Source organism: Mizuhopecten yessoensis, unplaced genomic scaffold (assembly GCF_002113885.1).
Source record: "Mizuhopecten yessoensis strain PY_sf001 unplaced genomic scaffold, ASM211388v2 scaffold3229, whole genome shotgun sequence".
Taxonomy (NCBI): Eukaryota; Metazoa; Mollusca; class Bivalvia; order Pectinida; family Pectinidae; genus Mizuhopecten; species Mizuhopecten yessoensis.
The window spans coordinates 978827-1003965 of record NW_018404940.1 but is presented as its reverse complement, the minus strand read 5'-3'; the positions used below and the strand labels follow the sequence as shown (position 1 = coordinate 1003965).

Below are 25139 nucleotides of genomic sequence, written 5' to 3'. Positions count from 1 at the left end.
CGAAAGCCTCCAATCAAATGTGGTCTTTTAAACTATAATAGGGACCGTTTGACGTCACAAGCATTAAACATGTGCTCATCATGTGCTGGTTTGTTATGAAAATGTGATACGAAACTTGAAGATGATTTGAACATTCAGTGATTATGAAATTCTCCTACCGTGTAAGAACGCCGTTTAAAGCACTACTAGTTGTTTCTACATATGGGAAATAATTGAAGAATAACTTACACATAGTCGATTACATTACCGCCCCCCCCCCCCCCCCCCCGTCTTCTATCGGTATTTCTTGTATCTTTCTTGTATCATTGTTGGTTCATATGATTTGTTTTAAAGTGTTGTAATATTTATAAATTTTGTAAGGTGCATGATGGACATCACATTGCCGCAGAAAATTTACACGGATCTAGCAAAATTCATGTTTAACCAAAATCCGACCCAAAATTATTAGTGAGAGAGGCCTTATAACTGTATAAAGTTTGGAGGTCCTGAGTTCGAATTCTTGTCAGTAATTATTGCATTTTCTCTTTCCTATAACATCTGTATACTGCTAACTGATTTTCAAATAATAAATTACGCTACAAGAAAAAACAGCATATTTATATATAAATGCAGTGTAACAGGAAAGAGAATAGTATGTGTGCTTCCACCTGGGGTCAAAACTGCGATCCCACGGTCCCTAGTCTAACAGTCTACCACTGAGCTAAAGGATAATTCCCTCTAGCTCTAAGCTAGAAGGCGACCATAATCCTTTGTACAATTAAAATTTGTCACTACCCCCCCCCTTTTTTTTAAAATGTGTTTGCCCTCAGACACCACAACCTAGGTTCTAACTCCCTGTCACCATAGACACCATTTGAAACAGGAAAGAGAATAGTGTGATTCCACCGGGGATAGAACCCTCAATCTGCAGGTTCCTAGAAATTCCCTCGCAACTGTAATCCTATGTACATGCAATACAATCTGCCACAACAGTATGATGTTACCATTTTTTTCTTTAAGAAAATATTGTCTGCTTCACCCAGAATCAAAATAGGGGTGTTTTTGGTGGTTTGTTATAATTACCCTGCATACATTTTTTTCATTGTGGTGATTTTTCCCTGTACATCATTTATTTCACTGACATTATTATTGACATGAATGTTTTCACTGTTGCAGTTTTCCAATTTGTTGGGGTCAGTGTACAGAAAGGGTAATGTTGTGTTCACACCAGATGGAAATAGTGTCATCAGCCCAGTAGGCAACAGGGTCACAGTATTTGATCTGAAGAAGTAAGTTCAGATGGAAAATTATCATTTCTTACAGACTTTTAAGTCATCTATTCCTAATTATATGCTAAAAAACGCAAATCCTTGCCCCTGTAAAATAATTTGTGTGATAGGGGCATTTTCTTTTACTGGGGACAAATGAATGTTTTTTCTAAATGCTTCATATTAGCTTCATCTGAAAAGAGCATTTGTACATACATACATTATGTTTTGCACACCAGAAACTCCTACATTTTTTTTTTAGAATAATTTGAATGGTATCACTATCACATGAATCTGTGGTAATTTTTAAAGGAAACATGTTATTCTAAGATTTATTTCTCATTGTTTCTCCTCAGCAATAGGTCAGAAACATTGCCAATAGAAAGTGGAAAGAACATAACATGCATTGCCTTGTCTCCCGATGGTTACACCATGATCCTGGTGAATGAGGGTAAGTGATGGAGTCTTTGTAGATGATTGACTCTATATAAATAATAGTAGATGATTAACTCCTAATGTATCAGGGTAAATGTTTGACTCTGATATAATATGAGGGTGATGCGTGACTCCTGGTAAGTATGAGGGTGATGATTGATTCCTGGTAAGTATGAGGGTGATAATTGACTCCTGGTGACTCCGGCTTAGTATGAATGAGGGTTGTGATTGACTCCTGGTGACTCAAGCTTAGTATGAATGAGGGTGGTGATTGACTCCTGGTGACTCAAGCTTAGTATGAATGAGGGTGATGATTGACTCCTGGTGACTCAAGCTTAGTATGAGGGAGATGATTGACTCCAGGTGTAGTTGGAGGGTGATGATTGACTCCTGGTGACTCCTAGTGTAGTATGAATGAGGGTGGTGATTGATTCCTGGTTAGTATGAGGGTGATGATTGACTCCTGGTTAGTATGAGGGTGATAATTGACTCCTGATGACTCCTGGTTAGTTTGAGGATGATGATTGACTCCTGGTGACTCCTGGTTAGTAGGAGGGTGATGATTGATTCCTGATGACTCCTGGTTAGTTTGAGGATGATGATTGACTCCTGGTGACTCCTGGTTAGTATGAGGATGATGATTGACTCCTGGTGACCCCTGGTTAGTATGAGGGTGGTGATTGACCCCTGGCAAGTATGAGGGTGATAATTGACTCCTGGTTAGTATGAGGGTGATGATTGATTCCTGGTTAGTATGAGGTTGGTGATTGATTCCTGGTTAGTATGAGGTTGGTGATTGATTCCTGGTTAGTATGAGGTTGGTGATTGACTCCTGATGACTCCTGGTTAGTTTGAGGAAGATGATTGACTCCTGGTGACCCCTGGTTAGTATGAGGTTGGTGATTGACTCCTGGTTAGTTTGAGGATGATGATTGACTCCTGGTGACCCCTGGTTAGTATGAAGGTGATGATTGATTCCTGGTAAGTATGAGGGTGATGATTGACTCCTGGTGACTCTTGGTTAGTATGAGGATGTTAACTGACTCATAGAGATTCTTGGTGTAGTATGAAGGTGACTCCTGGTGTAGTATGAGGGTAGATGATTGACTCCCGGTTATTATGAGGGTGGCGATTGACTCCTGGTGTAGTATGAGGGTAGATGATTGACTTCTGGTTAGTATGAGGGTGGTGATTGACTCCTGGTGTAGTATGAGGGTAGATGATTGACTCCTGGTTAGTATATATATATATGAAGGTGATTATGATTATTGACTCCTGGTGATTCCTGGTTAGTTCATATGAGGGTGATGATTGATTCCTGGCGACTCTTGGTTAGTATGAGGGTGGTGATTGACTCCTGGTTAATATGTGATTGATGATTGATTCCTGATGACTCCTGGTTAGTATGAGGGTGATGATTGACTCCTGGATAGTATGAGGGTGATGATTGATTCCTGATGACTCCTGGTTAGTATGAAGGTGATGATTGACTCCTGGTTAGTATGAGGGTGATGATTGATTCCTGGCGACTCTTGGTTATTATGAGGGTGGTGATTGACTCCTGGTTAATATGCGATTGATGATTGATTCCTGATGACTCCTGGTTAGTATGAAGGTGATGATTGACTCCTGGTTAGTATGAGGGTGATGATTGACTCCTGGTTAGTATGAGGGTGATGATTGATTCCTGATGACTCCTGGTTAGTATGAGGGTGATGATCTGCTGTTAGTATGAAGGTACATGATTGACTCTTGCTGATCCTGGTTAGTATGAAGGTACATAATTGACTCTTGCTGATCCTGGTTAGTATGAAGGTGATGATTAACTTACGTTTATTGTAGATGAGTGATAGAGGTGATGACCTGGTTAAGTTTTAAATGCTTAGAATTAAATGAGGGTAGTTAATTGAATGGTTTCTGACGAATAAAGGAATCTGCATATTTTGTGACAGACATTCAGTACGTTATTTGCTAAAAGCTCAGTTTTTAGCTCACCTGGCCCGAAGGGCCAAGTGAGCTTATGGGATGGTGCGGCGTCCGGCGTCCGTCCGGCGTCAACTTTTTACTTTAAGCAACTTCTTCTCAGTAACCAAAAGGCCTAGGGTGATGATATTTGGCCAGTAACATGCTTGGATGAAGGGCTACCAAGTTTGTTCTAATGAATGACCTCCATCCATTTTCAAGGTCACATGGGTCAAATATGTTAAAATCTTTATACAACTTCTTCTGAATAACCAAGAGGCATAGGATGATGATATTTGGCCAGTGTCATGCTGGGATGAAGGGCTACCAAGTTTGTTCAAATAAATGACCTTGACTTATATTCAAGGTCACAGAGGGCAAATATGTTTAACACATTTAAACAACTTCTTTTGAATAACCAATAGGCCTAGGGTGATGATATTTGGCCAGTAACATGCTTGGATGAAGGGCTACCAAGTTTGTTCAAATAAATGACCTTCATCCATTTTCAAGGTCACATGGGTCAAATATGTTAAAATCTTTATACAACTTCTTCTGAATAACCAAGAGGCATAGGATGATGATATTTGGCCAGTAACATGCTGGGATGAAGGGCTACCAAGTTTGTTCAAATAAATGACCTTGACTTATATTCAAGGTCACAGAGGGCAAATATGTTTAAAACATTTAAACAACTTCTTCTGAATAACCAATAGGCCTAGGGTGATGATATTTGGCTAGTAGCATGCTGGGATGAAGAGCTACAAAAGTTTGTTCAAATGAATGACCTTCATCTTTTTTCAAGGTCACAGGGGTCAAATATGTTTTTAACCTTTAAACAACTTCTTCTGAATAACCAAGAGGCCTAGTATAATGCTAGTAACATGCTGGAATGAAGGACTACCAAGTTTGTTCAAATGAATGACCTTGACATATATATTCAAGGTCACAGGGGTCAAATATGTTTAAAACCATTGAATGACTTCTTCTTAACAAGCAAAAGGCCAAGAGTGATGATATTTGGCCATTAACATGCTGGGATGAAGGACTACCAAGTGAATGACCTTCACCCATATTCAAGGTCACAGTGGTCAATATATGTTTAAATCTTTAAATGATTTGTTCTATATAACCAAAAGGTCCAGTGTAATGATATTTTGCCAGATGCATGCTGTGTTGGAAGACTATAAACTCTGTTCAACCTAATGTCCATGTTCGACATTCAACGTCACAGGCGTCATAAAAAATTATGTTTAAATCTTTAAATAGGTTCTTAGGAATCAAACACTGATATTCTGCCTGTAGATGTATTTTAGTCCACTTTTTAAGATTACAAGTGTGAGATTAATACCAGGTGAGCGATGCAGGCCCATTGGGCCTCTTGTTTGATAAGGGAGCAAACTGTTTACTGTAGATTTTGAAGGAATTTCTATTTGGTTGTGTTTCATTGTTGATATTACTTGATTACTTGCAGATGGGGAAGGCTATCTGTGCAGTTTGATCAGTAAGACAGTGCTCAGCACTTACCACTTCCACCAGCCAGTGCATCAAGTCAAGTTCAGTCCTGATGGCAAGTAAGACCACTCTGCAGATGTCAGAACTTCAAACTAGCCTGTGTACATGACTATGACAAAGAATATATTCAGTTATGGTCCTATGATTTCCCACTATGTTTTATACACATTGTTAGATTGTATATATATTTCAGTCTTCAGATAAGTGATAAGGAAAATCAGATTTTGCATATGGAGGTGAAGTTTGTCCCATAAGAGACTTAAATGTCTGACAGGGATAACATGAACATTCACATTATTTGTCTTGTGTTTATTGGTACTTTGTTATCAGAAATATTCTCTTTTCAAAAGTTCAAATATTGGCCAGCATTTCACAAGATTATATACTTATGTTTCCTTCAGAAAATTTGCAGTGACAAGGAATAGTGTTATCCTGGTGTTCCATGCCCCTGGTAAGAGGAGGGAGTTTAACCCATTCCAGCTGTTCCGCACATATCAGGGAGCCTATGATGAAACAGTCTGCATTGATTGGACCTTAGACTCAAAGTATGAAATCATATTGAAGAAAAGTATTAACCAGATACAGATTTTTTCCTGAGTATAAAAAAAAATTGTTGACAGCTTTGATTTTGATATTCATGATATTATCAGTATTTAATTGGATAAAAGGTCATAAAAATTTGTTCAATTAAATTACCCTGACCCAGATTCAAGGCCATGTGGCCAGGGGTCAATTATGTTAATATCTTCAAACAAAATATCAACCTGAAATCCAAGTATAGAATGTCAATGGCAACATGCTCAGGATAACTTAAGTTTTATTTATTCTTCAATCGCCCTGCATACAGGATGGTATCCAAGCAACCTGAAATCTAGATAGAATGTATATACTATAATAATCAATTTTGATCAAACATATTCCTGTTGGCTAACAGTGAAACCTGCCAAATGGCTGTAGTTTAATTTAATAGGAAAGGTAATGGATGCAGGCATTGGATGCCTCTATATCCATATCTTATAACAATACAATGTACATATACCGGTAATATTATTTGTCTCTTCCGGATATCTCTTTGCAACTAGCCAAATGATTGTGTTTAAGCTCTAGGTTTTGCCCATGTTTTTCTGAATGGATTTCAGAGTCTATCATAGTTGTTGAATTTATAACGTATTCAGGAAGACCATTCCAAATATCAAAAGTTCTGTAACCAAATGAGTATTTTGCTAGCGTCTAGTCTACAGTGTATTTTCTTCAATTTCTGTGTGTGCCCTCTCGTCCTTGATGAGGTTTCACGGTTTAAAATTCCAGACGTTAGGTTTTCATTGTAGAAGTTGTTCATAATCTTATACACATTGATTGTATCTCCTCTCAGTCTACGGTATGATAGGGATGGACAGCTTTTTTTTTTAGACAGTCACTGTATGGTGGGTCCTTAAGCCTAGGTATCAGTTTTGTGTGGATGCTACACACTTGCTGCTTATTGCAAGTGTGGCCTGACCAGTGTCTTGAAAAGCTGTTTAAATGTGATTTCATTTAAATGTATGAAGGATCTTCTGATAAGCCCAAGTATAATGTTTGCCTTGTTGACTGTTGTATACATATGTGATGAATAATTGAGATTTTTGTCCACCATTACTCCTATATCCTTTTCTGGTGAAATTTTCTCCAGTTTAACATTATCTTCTCCCGCTCCTGCCAAGAAATAATTTCTTGTCGCCTTTTCTTTTATAAGTTACAAACAGTACTGGACCCAAGACACTTCCCTGAGGGATTCCACTGACTACTGGATGTTCTTTCGATAATTTTCCATCGACCAATATACGTTGTTTCCCTTGGCTTAGAAAACTCTCTATCCAATGAATTGACAACCTGGTTACTTATACCATAACTCCTGACAACCTGGTTACTTATACCATAACTCCTGAGCTTTCCAATTAATCTTTTATGTGATACCTTGTCGAAAGTTTTCATCAAGTCCATGTAAATGATATCTATCTCGCCTCCTCAAATCAATACTGCTGTCTAATCCTCAAGCACCATTAAAAGTTGCAGTTCCGAAGATCCAAATTGTTTGTTACTAAACAGATTGTTTTTCTCCACGTGTTTGACAATAGCATCTGATACTAATCTTTCAGGAGTTTTCCCCACAGTACTGGTAATGCTTACTGGTCGTTACTTCCCTGGATTTGATTTTGACCCTCTTTAAATTATCTTTGCTTCCTTCCATGTCATTGGTACTATACTATCAAGTAGTGATCTGTTAAAAATGGTACTTAGATCAGATGTTTGTTTATAACGGAATGAAGTTCTTTCATAACCTTGGGATGCATCTGGTCTGGTCCGTGTGATGTGCTGCCATCAAGCTTTGTCAACAGTTTACCTGCACTTCCTTCTGTGCAATGTATGTTTTCTAATGCTTTAATGCAAAGTGAAATAAAGTTCACATGTTTTCCTTTCCAGTTACATTTCACACCTAACTAAATATACCTGTGAATGTTGGTAAAGGGTCTGGTGTGTCTCTGGGGTTAAAGACTTTGTGTAGTGGGGAGGAACGCAGCAAAACTAGACTACGACGATCCCTGGTAACCAGATAGCTCAATTAGTTAGAGCAGCCATCTAGAGTTCAGAGGTCCTGGGCTTAACTCCTGGTCTGACTGTTACAATTGTTCTACAGGATATTACCAAAAGACACAGTATCTATTGAAATTGACAGTTTCGACATAAATTGAAGGATAATTGTGTTTTGTTACAGAGTCCTGTGTGCCGGGTCTAAGGACATGAACACCAGGGTCCATGCTGTAGAGCGCCTAGCCAACCTCACCATCAACTCCCTAGGGGGACACAATGATGCCATTGTGGCTGCATACTTCGCCTACAACTCCCTGGACGTATCCTTGCACAATGTGTTGATTAGTTGAGGAGATTTTTTGGGGTCCTGATAGTTGAAACAATTTGTTCTAGGCTAGTATTGCTATACTGGGTCATAGTGGACGCATGGTTGACTGTCTGGATCACTAGCCCTCAAACACTGCATCACGGTTCGAGGCCTACATAGACTTGTCAGTAGCCACTAGATGCTCGCTGCTGGTCAGTGGTTTTTCTCCAGGAACTTCTGCTTTCATCCACCATCATAACCTGACATGTCCTTAAATGACCATAGATGTTAATAGGACGTAAAACACAAACAAAAGCTATACTGCTTACTGTAATGACGAATGCCAATGTGATAGGTATGGTACCTTTTATCATCCAGGTCTTCATAAGAAGTAATTCATAAAATGATTTTACATTGGTTTGCTGTTCTTTGACAAATATGTAAATAGCACTGATGCCATATTAGTATTAAAAAAAGGCATGACAATTGCAGGATACATTCAGATATTGTACTAGATGTTTATTGTACAAGATGTTTGTGCATTCATATATTAAATCAATATAATTGCAAATTAGGATGTTTAAAAAGCCCAGTGTTAAGACTAGTTTGAATTGCCTGTATATTTCCTTAGCCATATCAGGTGTTTACGATCAGTCAGAATGGCCATCTCTGTGTGTGGGAGTGTGACACAAAGCTTGAGGATTTACGACCATACATCCCCAAAGTTCACAGAGGTCAAGGTCAAGATGATGACCTGGATGACCAAGAAAACCCAGATTCAAAAGGTATACTCTTTCAGCAGGGTCAACTTATATATTTCTCATCATTTAATTCAAATAATTTGTAAATCTAAAATATTGAAATTCAACGTAAGTTTATGTCCAGGTTTACAAATGTTCTGCAGGAATTAGAAATTAAATGATCTTAAGAACGGATTGTGTCTCTCTTTTGACCATTTGGATGGGATCGCCAGGACAAAAGCTTCTGTGAAATTCAGTCATGTACATTAACTTCCTGAACTGAAGCCAAACATTCTTTGTCTAAATACTCCTTGTTATGTTCCCTACAAAGTTTAACATTTAGATAAACCAGACGTTTCTCCTGCGTGTGCTGTATTTGAGTTATTAAACAGATTTACTTTAGATATGAGTCGCAGATTCTAGCATTTGTTTAAAACTGGAAGGAAACATATTCTAAATTTGTTGAGTGATAGTGATATAAATAACAGTTTCTGATCCACATGATTTACAGAAACTGAGATGGACACCGCAGAACCAGAAGACAGAGCTATGTACCAGCGAGTACAAAAGTAAGTCCACAGCTATGTACCAGTGAGTACAAAAGTAAGTCCACAGCTATGTACCAGCGAGTACAAAAGTAAGTCCATAGCTATGTACCAGCGACTACAAAAGTAAGTCCACAGCTATGTACCAGCGAGTACAAAAGTAAGTCCACAGCTATGTACCAGCGAGTACAAAAGTAAGTCCACAGCTATGTACCAGCGAGTACAAAAGTAAGTCCACAGCTATGTACCAGCGAGTACAAAAGTAAGTCCACAGCTATGTACCAGCGAGTACAAAAGTAAGTCCACAGCTATGTACCAGCGAGTACAAAAGTAAGTCCACAGCTATGTACCAGCGAGTACAAAAGTAAGTCCACAGCTATGTACCAGCGAGTACAAAAGTAAGTCCACAGCTATGTACCAGCGAGTACAAAAGTAAGTCCACAGCTATGTACCAGCGAGTACAAAAGTAAGTCCACAGCTATGTACCAGCGAGTACAAAAGTAAGTCCACAGCTATGTACCAGCGAGTACAAAAGTAAGTCCACAGCTATGTACCAGCGAGTACAAAAGTAAGTCCACAGCTATGTACCAGCGAGTACAAAAGTAAGTCCACAGCTATGTACCAGCGAGTACAAAAGTAAGTCCACAGCTATGTACCAGCGAGTACAAAAGTAAGTCCACAGCTATGTACCAGCGAGTACAAAAGTAAGTCCACAGCTATGTACCAGCGAGTACAAAAGTAAGTCCACAGCTATGTACCAGCGAGTACAAAAGTAAGTCCACAGCTATGTACCAGCGAGTACAAAAGTAAGTCCACAGCTATGTACCAGCGAGTACAAAAGTAAGTCCACAGCTATGTACCAGCGAGTACAAAAGTAAGTCCACAGCTATGTACCAGCGAGTACAAAAGTAAGTCCACAGCTATGTACCAGCGAGTACAAAAGTAAGTCCACAGCTATGTACCAGCGAGTACAAAAGTAAGTCCACAGCTATGTACCAGCGAGTACAAAAGTAAGTCCACAGCTATGTACCAGCGAGTACAAAAGTAAGTCCACAGCTATGTACCAGCGAGTACAAAAGTAAGTCCACAGCTATGTACCAGCGAGTACAAAAGTAAGTCCACAGCTATGTACCAGCAAGTACAAAAGTAAGTACACAGCTATGTTCCAGCAAGTACAAAAGTAAGTCCACAGCTATGTACCAGCAACTACAAAAGTAAGTCCATAACAAGTTCATCATTGTTCAGTGAAACGGTTTAAATGTTTGAATATTTCTACACAATATTGGGTGCAAAAAGTAGTTTTTGAGAAGCTGTTGTGAACAGTAGGGATTTGTTGACCGTATCACAGCATCAGATTACCGGTTATGTAATTGGGGAAAAAACAGGAATTTATAGAAATATGCTTTAACCCTTTCACCCCTGTGTAACTTAAGTAGACTCTACCATGCATTGAGCTGGATGAGTCCATTATGGTCTAAAGTAGTGAAAGAGTTATCGATGTGTAGCTTAAAAATGCCTGTTGTATTGCCGATGTATTTTGTAGGTGATTTTCTGAAAGTGAACAGATTTGTGCTGAGATCAGTTCTGGGTACTCTGACATTAGAGTCTAATCAGATTCACTACCTTTGGTTCATATACTAGTCATGTCTTTATTTATTATTATATATAATTCATTTTCAATTTAAAATACATTTTCAAATGTAGGGCTGCATGATATATCGTATAGTATCATGATACTTTCTTGTGTATCATATCAGATTGTTTTGTTTGCCAATGTATCACAATACACTCAAATTGTCGATCAATTTTTATCAAAATCTAAAAAAGTGTACTTTAATCTTTTGAATCTTTCAGAAAAGGTGTGGTCCTCTGTGCAGTCATACCAAAAAGTACTAGAAATTATGCCAAATATTTTTCAATAGTATTTACTGTTGTAGTCTATGATAAAACTTGATTAAATCCTGCACTCAATCATTATTAAGCAGAGATTTAAATCATATCTTAAACATCGATCCAGGAGTAGAGCCAACGCCGTTATTGTAGTTAAGGTTCGGTAGGTTCCGTTATCCCTTGCCTGGATACCCACCAGTATGCAGGGCGATTGAAGAATAGGATAATCAGCGTAGGAGTCAATCGCAACAAGCTCAGGATAAGTTGAATCTTATTTATTTGGTATGTCTACCGGTTTCGCCCGAACAGTGGGCTTCTGCAGGACGATTTAATAACAAAATATGTCCCCTGAAGTACTAAAATTCTGGGCACATTTATATTGTGTATAGTGACGTAATACAGGTAACGTCACGTGATATTATCTATTTATAACGTTCTAGAAAGTTCCATCACGGTTATTATTAGTAGATAAGCATTCCGGTAGACATACCCAATAAATAAGATTCAACTTATCCTGAGCTTGTTGCGATTGACTCCTACGCTTATATCTTAAACATTGTATCGCGATATTTATTATATCGTTAGGTACGTGTATCATTGCAACCCTATTCAATTGATTTCTAAATATTTGAAGCCAATTCTAAGAAGATATTGTTTAGGTATTAGACATTGCTTCAAATAAAAATTGACCAGGGTAGCATTATTGCACATAATATTGCAATTGTAAAAATAAGTTTCGGACTTCACATATTTTTTTGTTTTTTATCAGTATGTCAAGAAATTCAGAGGCATTTTAATTATTTCCTGTTGAAGTGAGGAGAATTATATGGAAACTTGTGTGCTGTCAATGTTATTTTTGTTGATGTTTGCAGATTCTCGTACAAGGAAGCTCGGGGCGCCAAAGCCAAATTTGCCTTCCTCACAAGTGCTGCCTTTCATAAAACCAGTGCCATCTTGGTATCAGGCTTTCAAGATGGTTCCTTCTTCCTCCACGAGATGCCGGACTTCAATCTTATTCACTCCCTCAAGTAATCATTTATATATGTCATAACTCCAGTCTCCCACACTCACACAACTTAAGTATCGATTTTGTAGTGACAATCTGATGAAATCTCTCAAGAATGTTATGGTTTGTTTTGAAAGATTCTTTTCATATTTTTTGGAAGGTTTTGATAAAACATGGTCGATATATTGTTTAGTGTCTACCCTTTTTTTTTTTATCTTTGTTCACTGTACTAACAGATCTATACTAAGTATGAAACAATCATTATAACCTGTATCAAAATATCTTTATAAACTATACTAGAAGACCTTTTTATACATTGTCTTAAAAAATCTTTACACGCTTCTTAAATACTGGTCCTATATATCTTTATACACTGTCCTAGAGGAATTTTTCACTGAAAGATTTTCCTGAATTCTTTTCATGATAAGCGATCATCCTGACTCCTGAGGATAATTTACAATGTAGGTGTTTGTATGTTACAGTGTTTCGGACCAGAGCATTGCCTCCATGGCATTCAACAACACGGGGGACTGGCTGGCTCTGGGGTGTGGGGGTATGGGCCAGCTGCTGGTGTGGGAGTGGCAGAGTGAAACCTACGTCCTCAAACAACAGGGACACTTCAACAACATGGGCTGTCTGGCTTACTCCCCTGATGGCCAGAACATTGCAACCGGTGGGGACGATGGCAAGGTATGTTACGCAGCAAGTCACTTAGACTCATCTTTTTTTCTTGTTCTCAAAATCTTGTGAGAATAAGCCCCTTTCACGTACATGGTTCAACTGTTTCAACTACCTGAACCTGAAAAGAAAATGATAGGCTCAGATCTGAACTGAGGCTAACCTCAGAAGTATTTGGCATGTGCATATATATTCAGCAGTCCAGACATTCCTGGCCGATACTTAAATGCTGGCAATGGATAGCTTGTATTATTTCTTTCTAAAATAAGGGCGATTCACATGTATATTTTAGGAAATGTTATATAGTTTTTTTTAGCTCTGCCTACAGTTGAGTTCAAGTGTAAACCTTTTTTACTTTGACTGAAAATCCCTCGCCTCCATCCCCCGACCCATAAAATTTTACTTATGCTTTTATTGTACTGCAAATCCTGTAACTTATGTAATTACATTAAACAGAAACATACCTTTTATACTCCAGACATTATCATGGTATACAAATATTTTATTAACCGTGACATACTGTTAGATGACTCTCATTGATGAAATGATATATGATTCATTAATAACAATTTTTGCAGGTAAAAGTTTGGAACACCAGTAGTGGCTTTTGTTTCGTAACATTTACTGAGCATTTGGGAGGAATCACTGGTGTGACCTTTAACCAGAACGGACAGGTGGTTTTGTCGGCGTCCCTCGATGGCTCTGTACGAGCTTTTGATCTCAACAGGTAGGTATCCTCCTCTGAACAGGTAGACTTATCCTACCAATGGTGTCAGATGTTTAAATATAACAGATTAATGTGTATTATTTCAGCAACATATTTTAAATGATAAGTGAAACTTAACTGAAATTTAAACCCAAGAAACCAAGTATTTTCTGTTAGCGTCTTGGTCATGACTGATGGTTTATGATGTCAAGTAATCCTAGCAATACGTCTGGGCCATTACTGATGGTTTATTGTGTCTAGTAATACTAGGAATACGTCTGGGCCATTACTGATGGTTTATTGTGTCTAGTAATACTAGGAATACGTCTGGGTCATGACTGATGGTTTATCATGTCTAGTAATACTAGTAATACGTCTTTGTCATTACTGATGGTTTATCATGTCTAGTAATCCTAGGAATACGTCTTGGTCATTACTGATGGTTTATCATGTCTAGTAATCCTAGGAATACGTCTTGGTCATTACTGATGGTTTATCATGTCTAGTAATCCTAGGAATACGTCTTGGTCATTACTGATGGTTTATCATGTCTAGTAATCCTAGGAATACGTCTTGGTCATTACTGATGGTTTATCATGTCTAGTAATCCTAGGAATACGTCTTGGTCATTACTGATGGTTTATCATGTCTAGTAATCCTAGGAATACGTCTTGGTCATTACTGATGGTTTATCATGTCTAGTAATCCTAGGAATACGTCTTGGTCATTACTGATGGTTTATCATGTCTAGTAATCCTAGGAATACGTCTTGGTCATTACTGATGGTTTATCATGTCTAGTAATCCTAGGAATACGTCTTGGTCATTACTGATGGTTTATCATGTCTAGTAATCCTAGGAATACGTCTTGGTCATTACTGATGGTTTATCATGTCTAGTAATCCTAGGAATACGTCTTGGTCATTACTGATGGTTTATCATGTCTAGTAATCCTAGGAATACGTCTTGGTCATTACTGATGGTTTATCATGTCTAGTAATCCTAGGAATACGTCTTGGTCATTACTGATGGTTTATCATGTCTAGTAATCCTAGGAATACGTCTTGGTCATTACTGATGGTTTATCATGTCTAGTAATCCTAGGAATACGTCTTGGTCATTACTGATGGTTTATCATGTCTAGTAATCCTAGGAATACGTCTTGGTCATTACTGATGGTTTATCATGTCTAGTAATCCTAGGAATACGTCTTGGTCATTACTGATGGTTTATCATGTCTAGTAATCCTAGGAATACGTCTTGGTCATTACTGATGGTTTATCATGTCTAGTAATCCTAGGAATACGTCTTGGTCATTACTGATGGTTTATCATGTCTAGTAATCCTAGGAATACGTCTTGGTCATTACTGATGGTTTATCATGTCTAGTAATCCTAGGAATACGTCTTGGTCATTACTGATGGTTTATCATGTCTAGTAATCCTAGGAATACGTCTTGGTCATTACTGATGGTTTATCATGTCTAGTAATCCTAGGAATACGTCTTGGTCATTACTGATGGTTTATCATGTCTAGTAATCCTAGGAATACGTCTTGGTCATTACTGATGGTTTATCATGTCTAGTAATCCTAGGAATACGTCTTGGTCATTACTGATGGTTTATCATGTCTAGTAATCCTAGGAATACGTCTTGGTCATTACTGATGGTTTATCATGTCTAGTAATCCTAGGAATACGTCTTGGTCATTACTGATGGTTTATCATGTCTAGTAATCCTAGGAATACGTCTTGGTCATTACTGATGGTTTATCATGTCTAGTAATCCTAGGAATACGTCTTGGTCATTACTGATGGTTTATCATGTCTAGTAATCCTAGGAATACGTCTTGGTCATTACTGATGGTTTATCATGTCTAGTAATCCTAGGAATACGTCTTGGTCATTACTGATGGTTTATCATGTCTAGTAATCCTAGGAATACGTCTTGGTCATTACTGATGGTTTATCATGTCTAGTAATCCTAGGAATACGTCTTGGTCATTACTGATGGTTTATCATGTCTAGTAATCCTAGGAATACGTCTTGGTCATTACTGATGGTTTATCATGTCTAGTAATCCTAGGAATACGTCTTGGTCATTACTGATGGTTTATCATGTCTAGTAATCCTAGGAATACGTCTTGGTCATTACTGATGGTAATGAAGTAAATTAGTCCATAGAATTGGTATTCAGGTAATTGCTGATGCTTTCATCTGTCAAGTAATCCTTGAAATTTTGATAGGTCATAAATGGCAATTGAAAAAACTTTCTTTGATTTGTTTCAAAACTTTCTTTGATTTGTTTCCAAACTTTCTTTCCAACAAAACTTAATTTCATTTAAAAGTGTTTTTTATCTGATAGCTTTATACGATGTTATCTTAAAACCAATTTTTTAATTTCCATTGTTAACTGTAATGTTACACTAATATCTCCTGACAGATATCGCAACTTCCGCACCTTTACATCTCCGCGCCCGTGTCAGTTTTCCTGCCTGGCTGTGGACCACAGTGGTGACATTGTTTGTGCGGGAGGACTAGACACATTTGAGGTGTTTGTTTGGTCTATGCAGACAGGACGCTTACTTGAGGTTTGTTACCACATTCTGAGAAAATCAGACTTCATTTTCATTTAAACAAATTTAATTGAGTAATCAAAAAGAGATGACAGTAGGAAACACAAAGACATGTAAATTTACATATAAATATATATACACAATATGTATGTGTTTTCAATATATATGCAGTAAATTGATATATAATCTTTTTGTAGTTTGAGGAAAAATTTTGAATTTATACTTTGCTTGTTTGAAAAGAAAGAAGTTAATGAGACAAGGGAGGCCACCCATACAATAATAGTGGTATTCAAACAAAATATGACTTGATTAAAAGAAAATGTGATTTTTGGCTACAGAAAATATGTGATAGATTTGAGAGTCCTTCAATGATGTGTGTTAGTATAATTCAGATGTCAACAATGTTCTTCACAGGTGCTAACAGGACATGTGGGACCAATCAGCACGCTTAGTTTCAGTTCTAACCAATCGTTTCTGGCCACTGGCTCCTGGGACAAATCAGTTAAATTATGGGATGTATTTGAAAACAAAGGAGTGAAGGAAACACTGCAATTTAACTCCGATGGTAAGGATTACAAAACAGTTTGCTATTGTAAAATGAATTTATAATGAAGCAAAGGGGACCTGGATAATTATCATAATTGAAACTTTAAACGTGTATTTATTTTCACACTTGTGGTTATATTGTGACTACGAATATTTGACACCAGTATATGCACAAATTTCAAATATACCAGTGGTCTTCGCAAAATTTTATCTGCAAAATATTTGTAAATTCAAATTCTGGAAACTTGTGTTTCATGCTGTACAGAGGATTTAAACCTCAGTAAAATTACCCTTGTGTCATTTGCAACCTCAGTTAATGCCTTCAATTAAGAACTTTCCCGGTCAGGGGTCGGAAGGGTGGGCCAAAGTGGTCAATTTTGATATACTGTTTTAAGCTACTTCTTCTTAGGAACCAAAAAATTAAGTGAAACACATTTGGTTAGAAGTACTGTTAGAAGGTGGGGATTCAACCACAACCACAAACCCCTACCCTCAAAATCCCAACCCGCAAAACGCTGGGAGGGGGGCTGGGCCACTTGGATAATATGTTCATACTTTAAGCAAATTCTCCTCTGGAATATGAGAGGAATATTAACCATAATTGGTTGGAAACATCCTCAGGTTCAGGAGGGGAGGTGCATTCAGAATTGTACCATTAATAGACCTCTAGGACTGAGGGACAGTGCCAAAAATAAATTTATAACATGGAAATGGTTAAGATCCCCTCCCTATAACTGTATATGTAATTGCTGAGTATGAAGAGAAGAATAAACATATAGCTATCAGGATTGACCCTGGGTCTGGCCTCATACTTGCTGACTTAGACCCTGGGTCATAACGGTTGATGATTTCCCTACCTCATTACAATATATTGCTGAGCATGAAAAATCTAACACAGATATGATGCTGATATTGGCATCCGGGTCTGTCCCACCCATGGCCGTTCATCTTGATGGTTTTATGAAATGTATTTTATCTATTTTTAGTACTGGCTGTGGCCTTTCGTCCTGATGGAGGAGAGGTAGCTGTAGCCAATCTTAATGCCCAGATTACTTTCTGGAACCCTAACACAGCTACTCAGACAGGCTCAATAGAGGGCAGGCACGATCTTGGATACTTCCGCAGCGAGAATGATAAAATCACTGCCAGAAAAGCTGCAGAAGGAAAGTAGGTCACTGTGATGAATCAATAACTGATCTGTTACAAATTCATGACCTATTGATTTTTCATCCCAAGTTGTGTGTTAGATTCTATAAAACATTAAAGCACACAGAGTTATTAAAATAACACAATTTCATTCATGGTGTAGCTTTTCATAAATTGTTCTCCTGAAAAACCTAAATACACAGTGTGTTTTTCATTTGTATATATGCATGAATAAGATTAACTTTTCAAAATACATCTTTTGATAATAATACTTTGAAGTACTTTTTTACCACGTTTGTGTGAGATATGTAACCAAGTGTATTAAGATCTGATTGTAACATGATACAGGGCCTTCACTACGATATGTTACTCGGCTGATGGGCAATGTCTACTGGCCGCAGGACAGTCAAAGAATGTGTGTATCTACTCTGTGCCTGACCAAATGCTCATCAAGAAATTTGAAATCTCACGAAACTACTCCTTTGATGGGATGGAGGTATGTACAAGTTCAAAATGTCGTTATAACTAAAACAAAATGTCAGACTGGGGAGATAGCTTATATGTACATTGTATTAGGTGTTAAGTATAATTTACATATGACATATTATATGTGACAAATCTTTTCTTCGTCTTTGCGATTTCAAAAGTTTTATTTTGAATGCTTTAAAGTAAAGATAATGATAAAATATCACATCTACCCAAGTATAGAGGTGGAAGTGGAATTCTATAAGCTTATCCAAACCAAGGTGTGATATTTCTGAGAAACCTTTGATACATTACTGTGAAGATTATTTTAGCGCTCTTTGAGCGACTTATTAATGAATTGAGGCTTGGTGAAACAATCAATTTTTATGATACTCTAAAACCTATATGGACTTGCTAATGAATTGAGGCTTGGTGAAACAATCAATTTTTATGATATTCTGAAACCTATATGGAGTTAAAGAAAAGTGCCGCCTAAAAAAACATGAAACTTTCCAATAATATTGATGTCAACATCTGTTACTATAGTTGTTCCTATGTCTGTCTGGAATCTCAATCAGTCTTTTTCATACCCAGGAACGTATGGATGGGGAAATTTCGCTATCCTTCAGCCCTTGGCATAAAAAAGTATTCCTCTCTGATTCTAATCACCAGAATTAGCTTAGAACCCCCACAAAAAGGCATCTCAGTTTCCACATGACGGCATCAAAACTTTCCTGATTTCATGATGTCACGTCATTGGTGTCGTGTTGTGACATCCTGCAGATGGAATAGGGTGTAAGATAGAAATTTCTGACACCCATTCCTCATACAATGGTACACACAGGAATTGGAGAAAAAAATCTCTTACCTTTCTGCATCTTGTATTCAGTAGTTGAAGTTGATAAAGTGATTGCATCAACTTACAGAATATTAATGCTCTCTTGGCTTCCTGCTCAGTCTGTGTGAAATGTTTAATTTGCAACATCTTATTGTATGAATGATATTATATCTTATGTATGAATGACATTGTGCAAATATAGGATCTTAAATGAGTTTCATTTCATGTGAAACGAGTCTTAGGTGTTTTTTTGGCGAGCCTTGGCGAGCAAAAATTGAAACTTCCGAGACGAGTTTCATAAAAGCTCATATGAAATGAAAACAAATTTAAGATACTTTTTTTCACATAACTCAGAAAACATACATTTTGACAGGTTTTAAAGCCAAAATGTAGAGGGCTTAATCAAGCGGAGACAGCCATTTTGTTGTGGCATTCACAATTTATGACGTCACGTCTTTGTCCATATTATGACGTCACAATCGATTTCTGACTGGCACAGCCAATGAAAAACGCTCCAGGGTACATTACACTAGTGACATATGTAAAAATATTACACGGACGAATTCACTGGATAACAGGCCGATTATTATGTGATAATATGTTTTATGTTGTGTGTGGAACACTGTGTTGTATAAACATGTACACGATGGTTCACAGGAGTTCCTGGACCGACGTAAGATGACACAGTGGGGAAGTTTGTCCCTTGTGGACGATGGAAAGGGGGACCAAGATGGAACTGCCATCAGTCTCCCAGGGGTGAAGAAGGGAGACATGAGCTCACGACACTGGAAACCAGAGGTCAGGGTAGCAGCAGTACAGTTCTCTCCCACAGGTCAGTAAACCATCACACATACAATGTGTCTCACTTTAGTAGGTGACATTTTTAGCTCACCTGGTCCACCAGCGTCCGTCGTCCGTCGTCCATCGTCCGTCCGTCAACTTTTCCTTTAATTATTCTTTAAAATCCTTCTTCTTCTGTAGGAATGAAAGGATTTGGTCCATATTTGGTGTGGAGCATCCTTGGGTAAAGGGGAACTAATTTTTTATAAGCGGTGGGTGTGGCCCCCTTGGGACCTGAGGGGCGGGGCCCAATAGGGGAAATAGAAGTAAAACCTTTATAATCCTTCTTCTACCATATGGATTAAGGGATTTTATCCTAATTTAGTCTTGAGCATCCTTGGATAAAAGGGACTCAATTTCGTATAAACAGCGAGTGTGGCACCCCCCCCTGGGGGCAGAAGGGACGGGCCCAATAGGGGAAACATAGCAAATTCTTCAAATACCTTCTTCTTCTGTACGAATGACAGGATTTTGACCAAATTTGGTATGAAGCATCATTCGGTGAAGAGGAACTAATTCTGTATTAACGGTGTGTCTAACCCCCCTGGAGGCAGAGAGTCGGGGCCCAATAGGGGAAATAGAGGTAAAACCTTTAAAATCCTTCTTCTACTATAGGGATTAAGGGATTTTATCCTAATTTAGTCTGGAGCATCCTTGGGCCAAGGGGACTCAATTTTGTATAAGCAGTGGGTGTGGTCTCCCAGGGGGCAGAAGTGTGGGGCCTAATAGGAGAAATAGAAGTAAAACCTTTAAAATCCTTTTTCGACCATCGGGATTAAGGGATCTTATCCATATTTAGTCTGGAGCATCCTTGGAACAATTGAGGTTTGTTCTCGCTATATCTCAAGTACTGGATGGATCTTTCTGAAATTTTGTATGTACTACCATGGAGTGCCATATCTTTACTTCATACCAATTATTTTAAACATATTCAGGTGAGCGATACAGGCCCTCTGGGCCTCTTGTTAAATATTTTTGTATATCAGTTACTGTTATACAGGTTTACATATATAATGGCACAGTGCATTGTTTTGTAGTTTTTGTTTTTATACGCCCGTCGAAGACAGGGACGTATTATGTTATCACGTGAGCGGGCGGGCGGGCAAGCGAACGATGTCCGCTCGATATCTCGAGTAATTATTAACGGATTAACTTCAAACTTCACAACAAGGTTAATTACCATGAAACCTCGGACAAGTTCGATAACCGCCATTATCCGACCGTAATTATTGGAGTTATTCCCCTTGGTTTCATTAATGCGATGCATGCGTTCCATGATGTTGTATTGCACTCAATGATCTACCAGTTATGTTGAATGATTTCTCTTTTAATATCAATTACTCACAAATACTTCATATATTTCAATCATACAAACAACTGCTCATTCAATGTGTGACTGGCGTATTATATACCGCTCGCGGTAACCTTGTTATTTATTGCAATAGTGCCTATTTATTTTAACTCTGTAGGGAGTTTTCACATTGGCAAATTGTAAGCATAGGTTTAGATTTTGTTAATTGTGACATTGTATATAGTAAACAACAATCTCTATCAAATATTCCTCCCTCTAGAGTGTACAGTAATTGGTGTAACTGATCAATTTGTATATTAGTACTATTGGTATATGAATTAACTTAATTATAATACGGCTGTGTTTTTCTTTGGAATAGAAATTTGTATATAATCCAATCCTGACCTTAAAGTTAAACACAAAATGTATTCATTAAGACAATCCATATCCAATTTCTCCATGCAGGACGTGCCTGGGCCTCGGCAACAACAGAGGGGCTATTGGTATATTCACTAGACCATAACCTTGTGTTTGACCCCTTTGACCTGGAGATGGACATCACCCCTGAAAATGTGAGAAAAACTCTCCAAGACGGGGATTACTCTATCTCTTTGATGCTGAGCTTCAGACTGAACGAAGTGAAGTTGATACAGGAGGTGCTGGAATCCATACCTGTCTCTAATGGTAGGTAGTCATGTAAAGTCATGTTTAATGGGAGGTAATCATGTATACTTATGTTTAATGGGTAGGTAAAGTATACTAGTGTCTACTGGTAAATCTGTATACTGGAAAATATTTGCCTCATTTTAACATTTGCCATTTTCCCCCTTTTTTTATCAGAAAAGGGCAAATGTTTGACTTTGCAGTAGTTATATGCCTCTGTTTTCAAAACCAGATGTATTGAGACGACAGTTTACACATTATCACATCGCTTTTGGACAACCATTCTGACTGATTTCCAAATAGCCATGAAATAACTATTATATTGTGTTATCAGAGTTTTATGTGAAAGAGTTACTTCCCTTCTCTCTTTCAGTGCCTGTTATTTGTGAGAATCTCCCAAACGCATACATAGACAAACTGCTGGCATTTTTGGCCAATCAGATGGAGGCAACAACACATTTGCAGTTCTACATGATCTGGATCAACAAAATTCTTATGTTCCATGGCCCCCAGTTAAAACAGCGTTCTCAGAGCATTATGGCAACACTCAGAATGCTCCAAAAGGGCATCACCCGCAAACACGAGGATCTGGGCAAAATGTGAGTATCTATCAATTAGACGATTTCTCAAACTTCATTAGGTAAATAATCCCTCACTACGTGAGAAGGGTATATAGTAATCACCTTTTCTGTGCGTCCGTCTGTTCAATAGTAAAAAGCTTGCATACAAGATATCTCATTAACTTCTACAAATTTAGATCAAGTTTACACCATTGTATAGTAACATCAAGTTCTACTCCTGTTTTAAACTTTGATGGTCATTGGTCAAGGTTAAAGGTCACAGGCATAGCATCCTTTGGTAGTAAAAAACTTTTATACGTGATTTCTTATCTACCCCTAAACAAATTAATTTCATATTTTCACCATTGTATGTTAATATCTAGTTCCACACCTGTTTAGATTTTGGTTGGCATTGGTCAAGGTTAAAGGGTGAAAGGTCACAGACAAATAATGTGGTTGGGATGGGGGTATACTGGGTATATCTATGTGAATCTCCACTCACTTTGTTTATACTGACCGAGATGCAAAGTTTCCAAAGGGGCCCCCAGTGAGGGCCCGTTAGGCAACTGCAACTTTTAACCACACTATGAAACCAAGTAATATGATTTCCAAGTCCGTGTTGAAACTTATTGAATTCTCTTAGTAGTTATTTTTCATCATCAGAAGTTTATTGCACACATGCCATTATTCCAAATTTGAATGTAGAAATATTTGCTGGCCTCTCAGCATTATTTATAGACACCAGGAAAAATCTATTACCGGAATGTGACCGGTACATCTTCCCTCAACCATGGGATAAACCTTTCTGTAAAAAGTAATATTCACGAGGCAAATATCCTATTTCAAATGTTTTCATAAAGTGTATATACACTGTATGCATTGACAAGTATATAAAAAAGTAAGTCATATAAGCCATCATACACAATAAACATTTCTGGCAAAACCACTACGTGTACATGTAGAATATGTGTCAGATATGGAACGTGTTGTGATACTTGATAATTATATGTTTCCAATACTTTACAGAGATCAAAGCATACTTGTTAATGAACCCTTCTTTATGTTGAGATAACTTTTCTTTAATCAGTCATTTTGTCTGAAATAGAAGCCAGTGATATCGGTTGCACGCCCCACTTTTATAACGTAAATAAATGATTTTTTTCCCGTTTTCAATGCATATTCAGATTCTATCTGACATATTTAAATCTCGCATGTGAAAACAAAATTGTTTACTTCAGCAGTATAATTAAATCATACCATTTTACTGAACCCGGGAATATTGTAAATTATGTAAATCTAATAGCTCACGTATCTCATTTGACCCCAAGTACCGACAGCGGACATCACAACATGTACAGTTACCCTTTGGAGGGCCCCATAGCAAAATCAAACTAACCTGTCACTTTTCCCTTCCACTCGCATAAACTACTGTATATAGAAACGCAAAATAAACTCCCTCCGATACATGCCCATTAACATAAAAATTAGGATATTTTTCATAAGGAGACTGACTTGATATGTTTATGTAGTATTTGGGGGAAAAAATGGAGAGAAAAAAATATGCTTTGCTGTGATGTCCCTTTAAAGAAAACACAAGTCTTGTAATTTTTAATAAGGAAAAAAAACAAAAGTAAACAAACAAAACAAATGTATGATTTGCTGACATTTACTAAATATATTGCTTTGAAAAGTCAACTCAAGGGAGGTCCTTCATCAATAATTCTATAACCAACTGATTTCCTCCTGAACATGTTTTCTTGGTTCTTATCACTACTTGATGTACATATCTTCAAACATTAAATTTTATGTAATTGTATGCATTCTTTTGATTAGAAATGTACGTAATGAATATTAATCTTTCAAAATACATGTCTTCAGACTTAAACTTTTATATACGTTTTCTTTGAAATGAACTTCATGAAAGTTCTTCTTTTAAAATAAAACATGATTCAGGTAGAATTTGAGAAATTATTTTCAACTTTAAGAGTACAATATATTTGCCAAGAGTGTCCTTGATAACAAACAGATAAACGTTTTGTGACATTAGGCTATAATTTTCCTGCCTTGTCTCTTGTAGTTGTGACCATAACAAGTACAGTATCGGCTACATCAAAGCCCTATCACAGGCCAAGCGTAAGCGGGTTACGGAGTTGGGATCTGAGGATGAGAGTGACGAGGTTGAAGAGGAGAAGGAGGATGATTCTGAAGATGAAAATTTTATGAGCAATCTCATGAATAGCGTTACTTAGCATTTAATAAATTTGTGAATCAAAGTTGCCTTGCTGTTTTTCTTACAATTATACCAGGTTGCTATAGGTACATGTAGATACAGTACACGTGGAGTTCTAGTAGTGAGTAGTGTTACTTGGGATTGAATACATGAAGTGTTCAATAACACGAGTTAAGGGAAACATGAACAAAGGAAGGATCCACATGGAGACCCATGAAAAAGTACGAGAAGAATAAGACCAGGTGTTTCAGAAAGGTAATTGACCCCTACTTCATCGTTGACACCTGTCATGTAAATCTAAGGAAAATTGATGTGATGTCACATTCTCAAAACAAGTACTAGATATTGACAACAAAACCACAAGGCAAAAAAATAGCATTATTAAAAC

General features: G+C 37.5%; 1 protein-coding gene across 1 annotated transcript; it reads left to right on the top strand.

Moving 5' to 3' along the window:
• Nucleotides 1-48: 48 nt before the first annotated feature.
• LOC110447143 (periodic tryptophan protein 2 homolog) lies at nucleotides 49-24788 on the top strand. Its single transcript, XM_021492621.1, has 19 exons — nucleotides 49-161; nucleotides 1156-1268; nucleotides 1604-1698; nucleotides 5119-5218; nucleotides 5561-5704; nucleotides 7912-8047; nucleotides 8675-8819; nucleotides 9286-9343; nucleotides 12082-12237; nucleotides 12698-12905; nucleotides 13472-13620; nucleotides 16040-16187; nucleotides 16587-16737; nucleotides 17705-17885; nucleotides 18213-18360; nucleotides 19825-19999; nucleotides 21764-21982; nucleotides 22335-22560; nucleotides 24599-24788. The coding sequence occupies exons 1-19, from the start codon at nucleotides 144-146 to the stop codon at nucleotides 24768-24770; spliced, it is 2742 nt and encodes a 913-aa protein (XP_021348296.1). The 5' UTR covers nucleotides 49-143; the 3' UTR covers nucleotides 24771-24788.
• Nucleotides 24789-25139: the final 351 nt, after the last annotated feature.

Bases quoted from the DNA above. Each gene is read 5' to 3' on its own strand.
- LOC110447143 (XM_021492621.1), top strand. The intron at 17,886-18,212 runs GTAGGTCACTGT...AACATGATACAG, and splicing joins AGAAAAGCTGCAGAAGGAAA to GGCCTTCACTACGATATGTT. The intron at 18,361-19,824 runs GTATGTACAAGT...GATGGTTCACAG, and splicing joins ACTCCTTTGATGGGATGGAG to GAGTTCCTGGACCGACGTAA.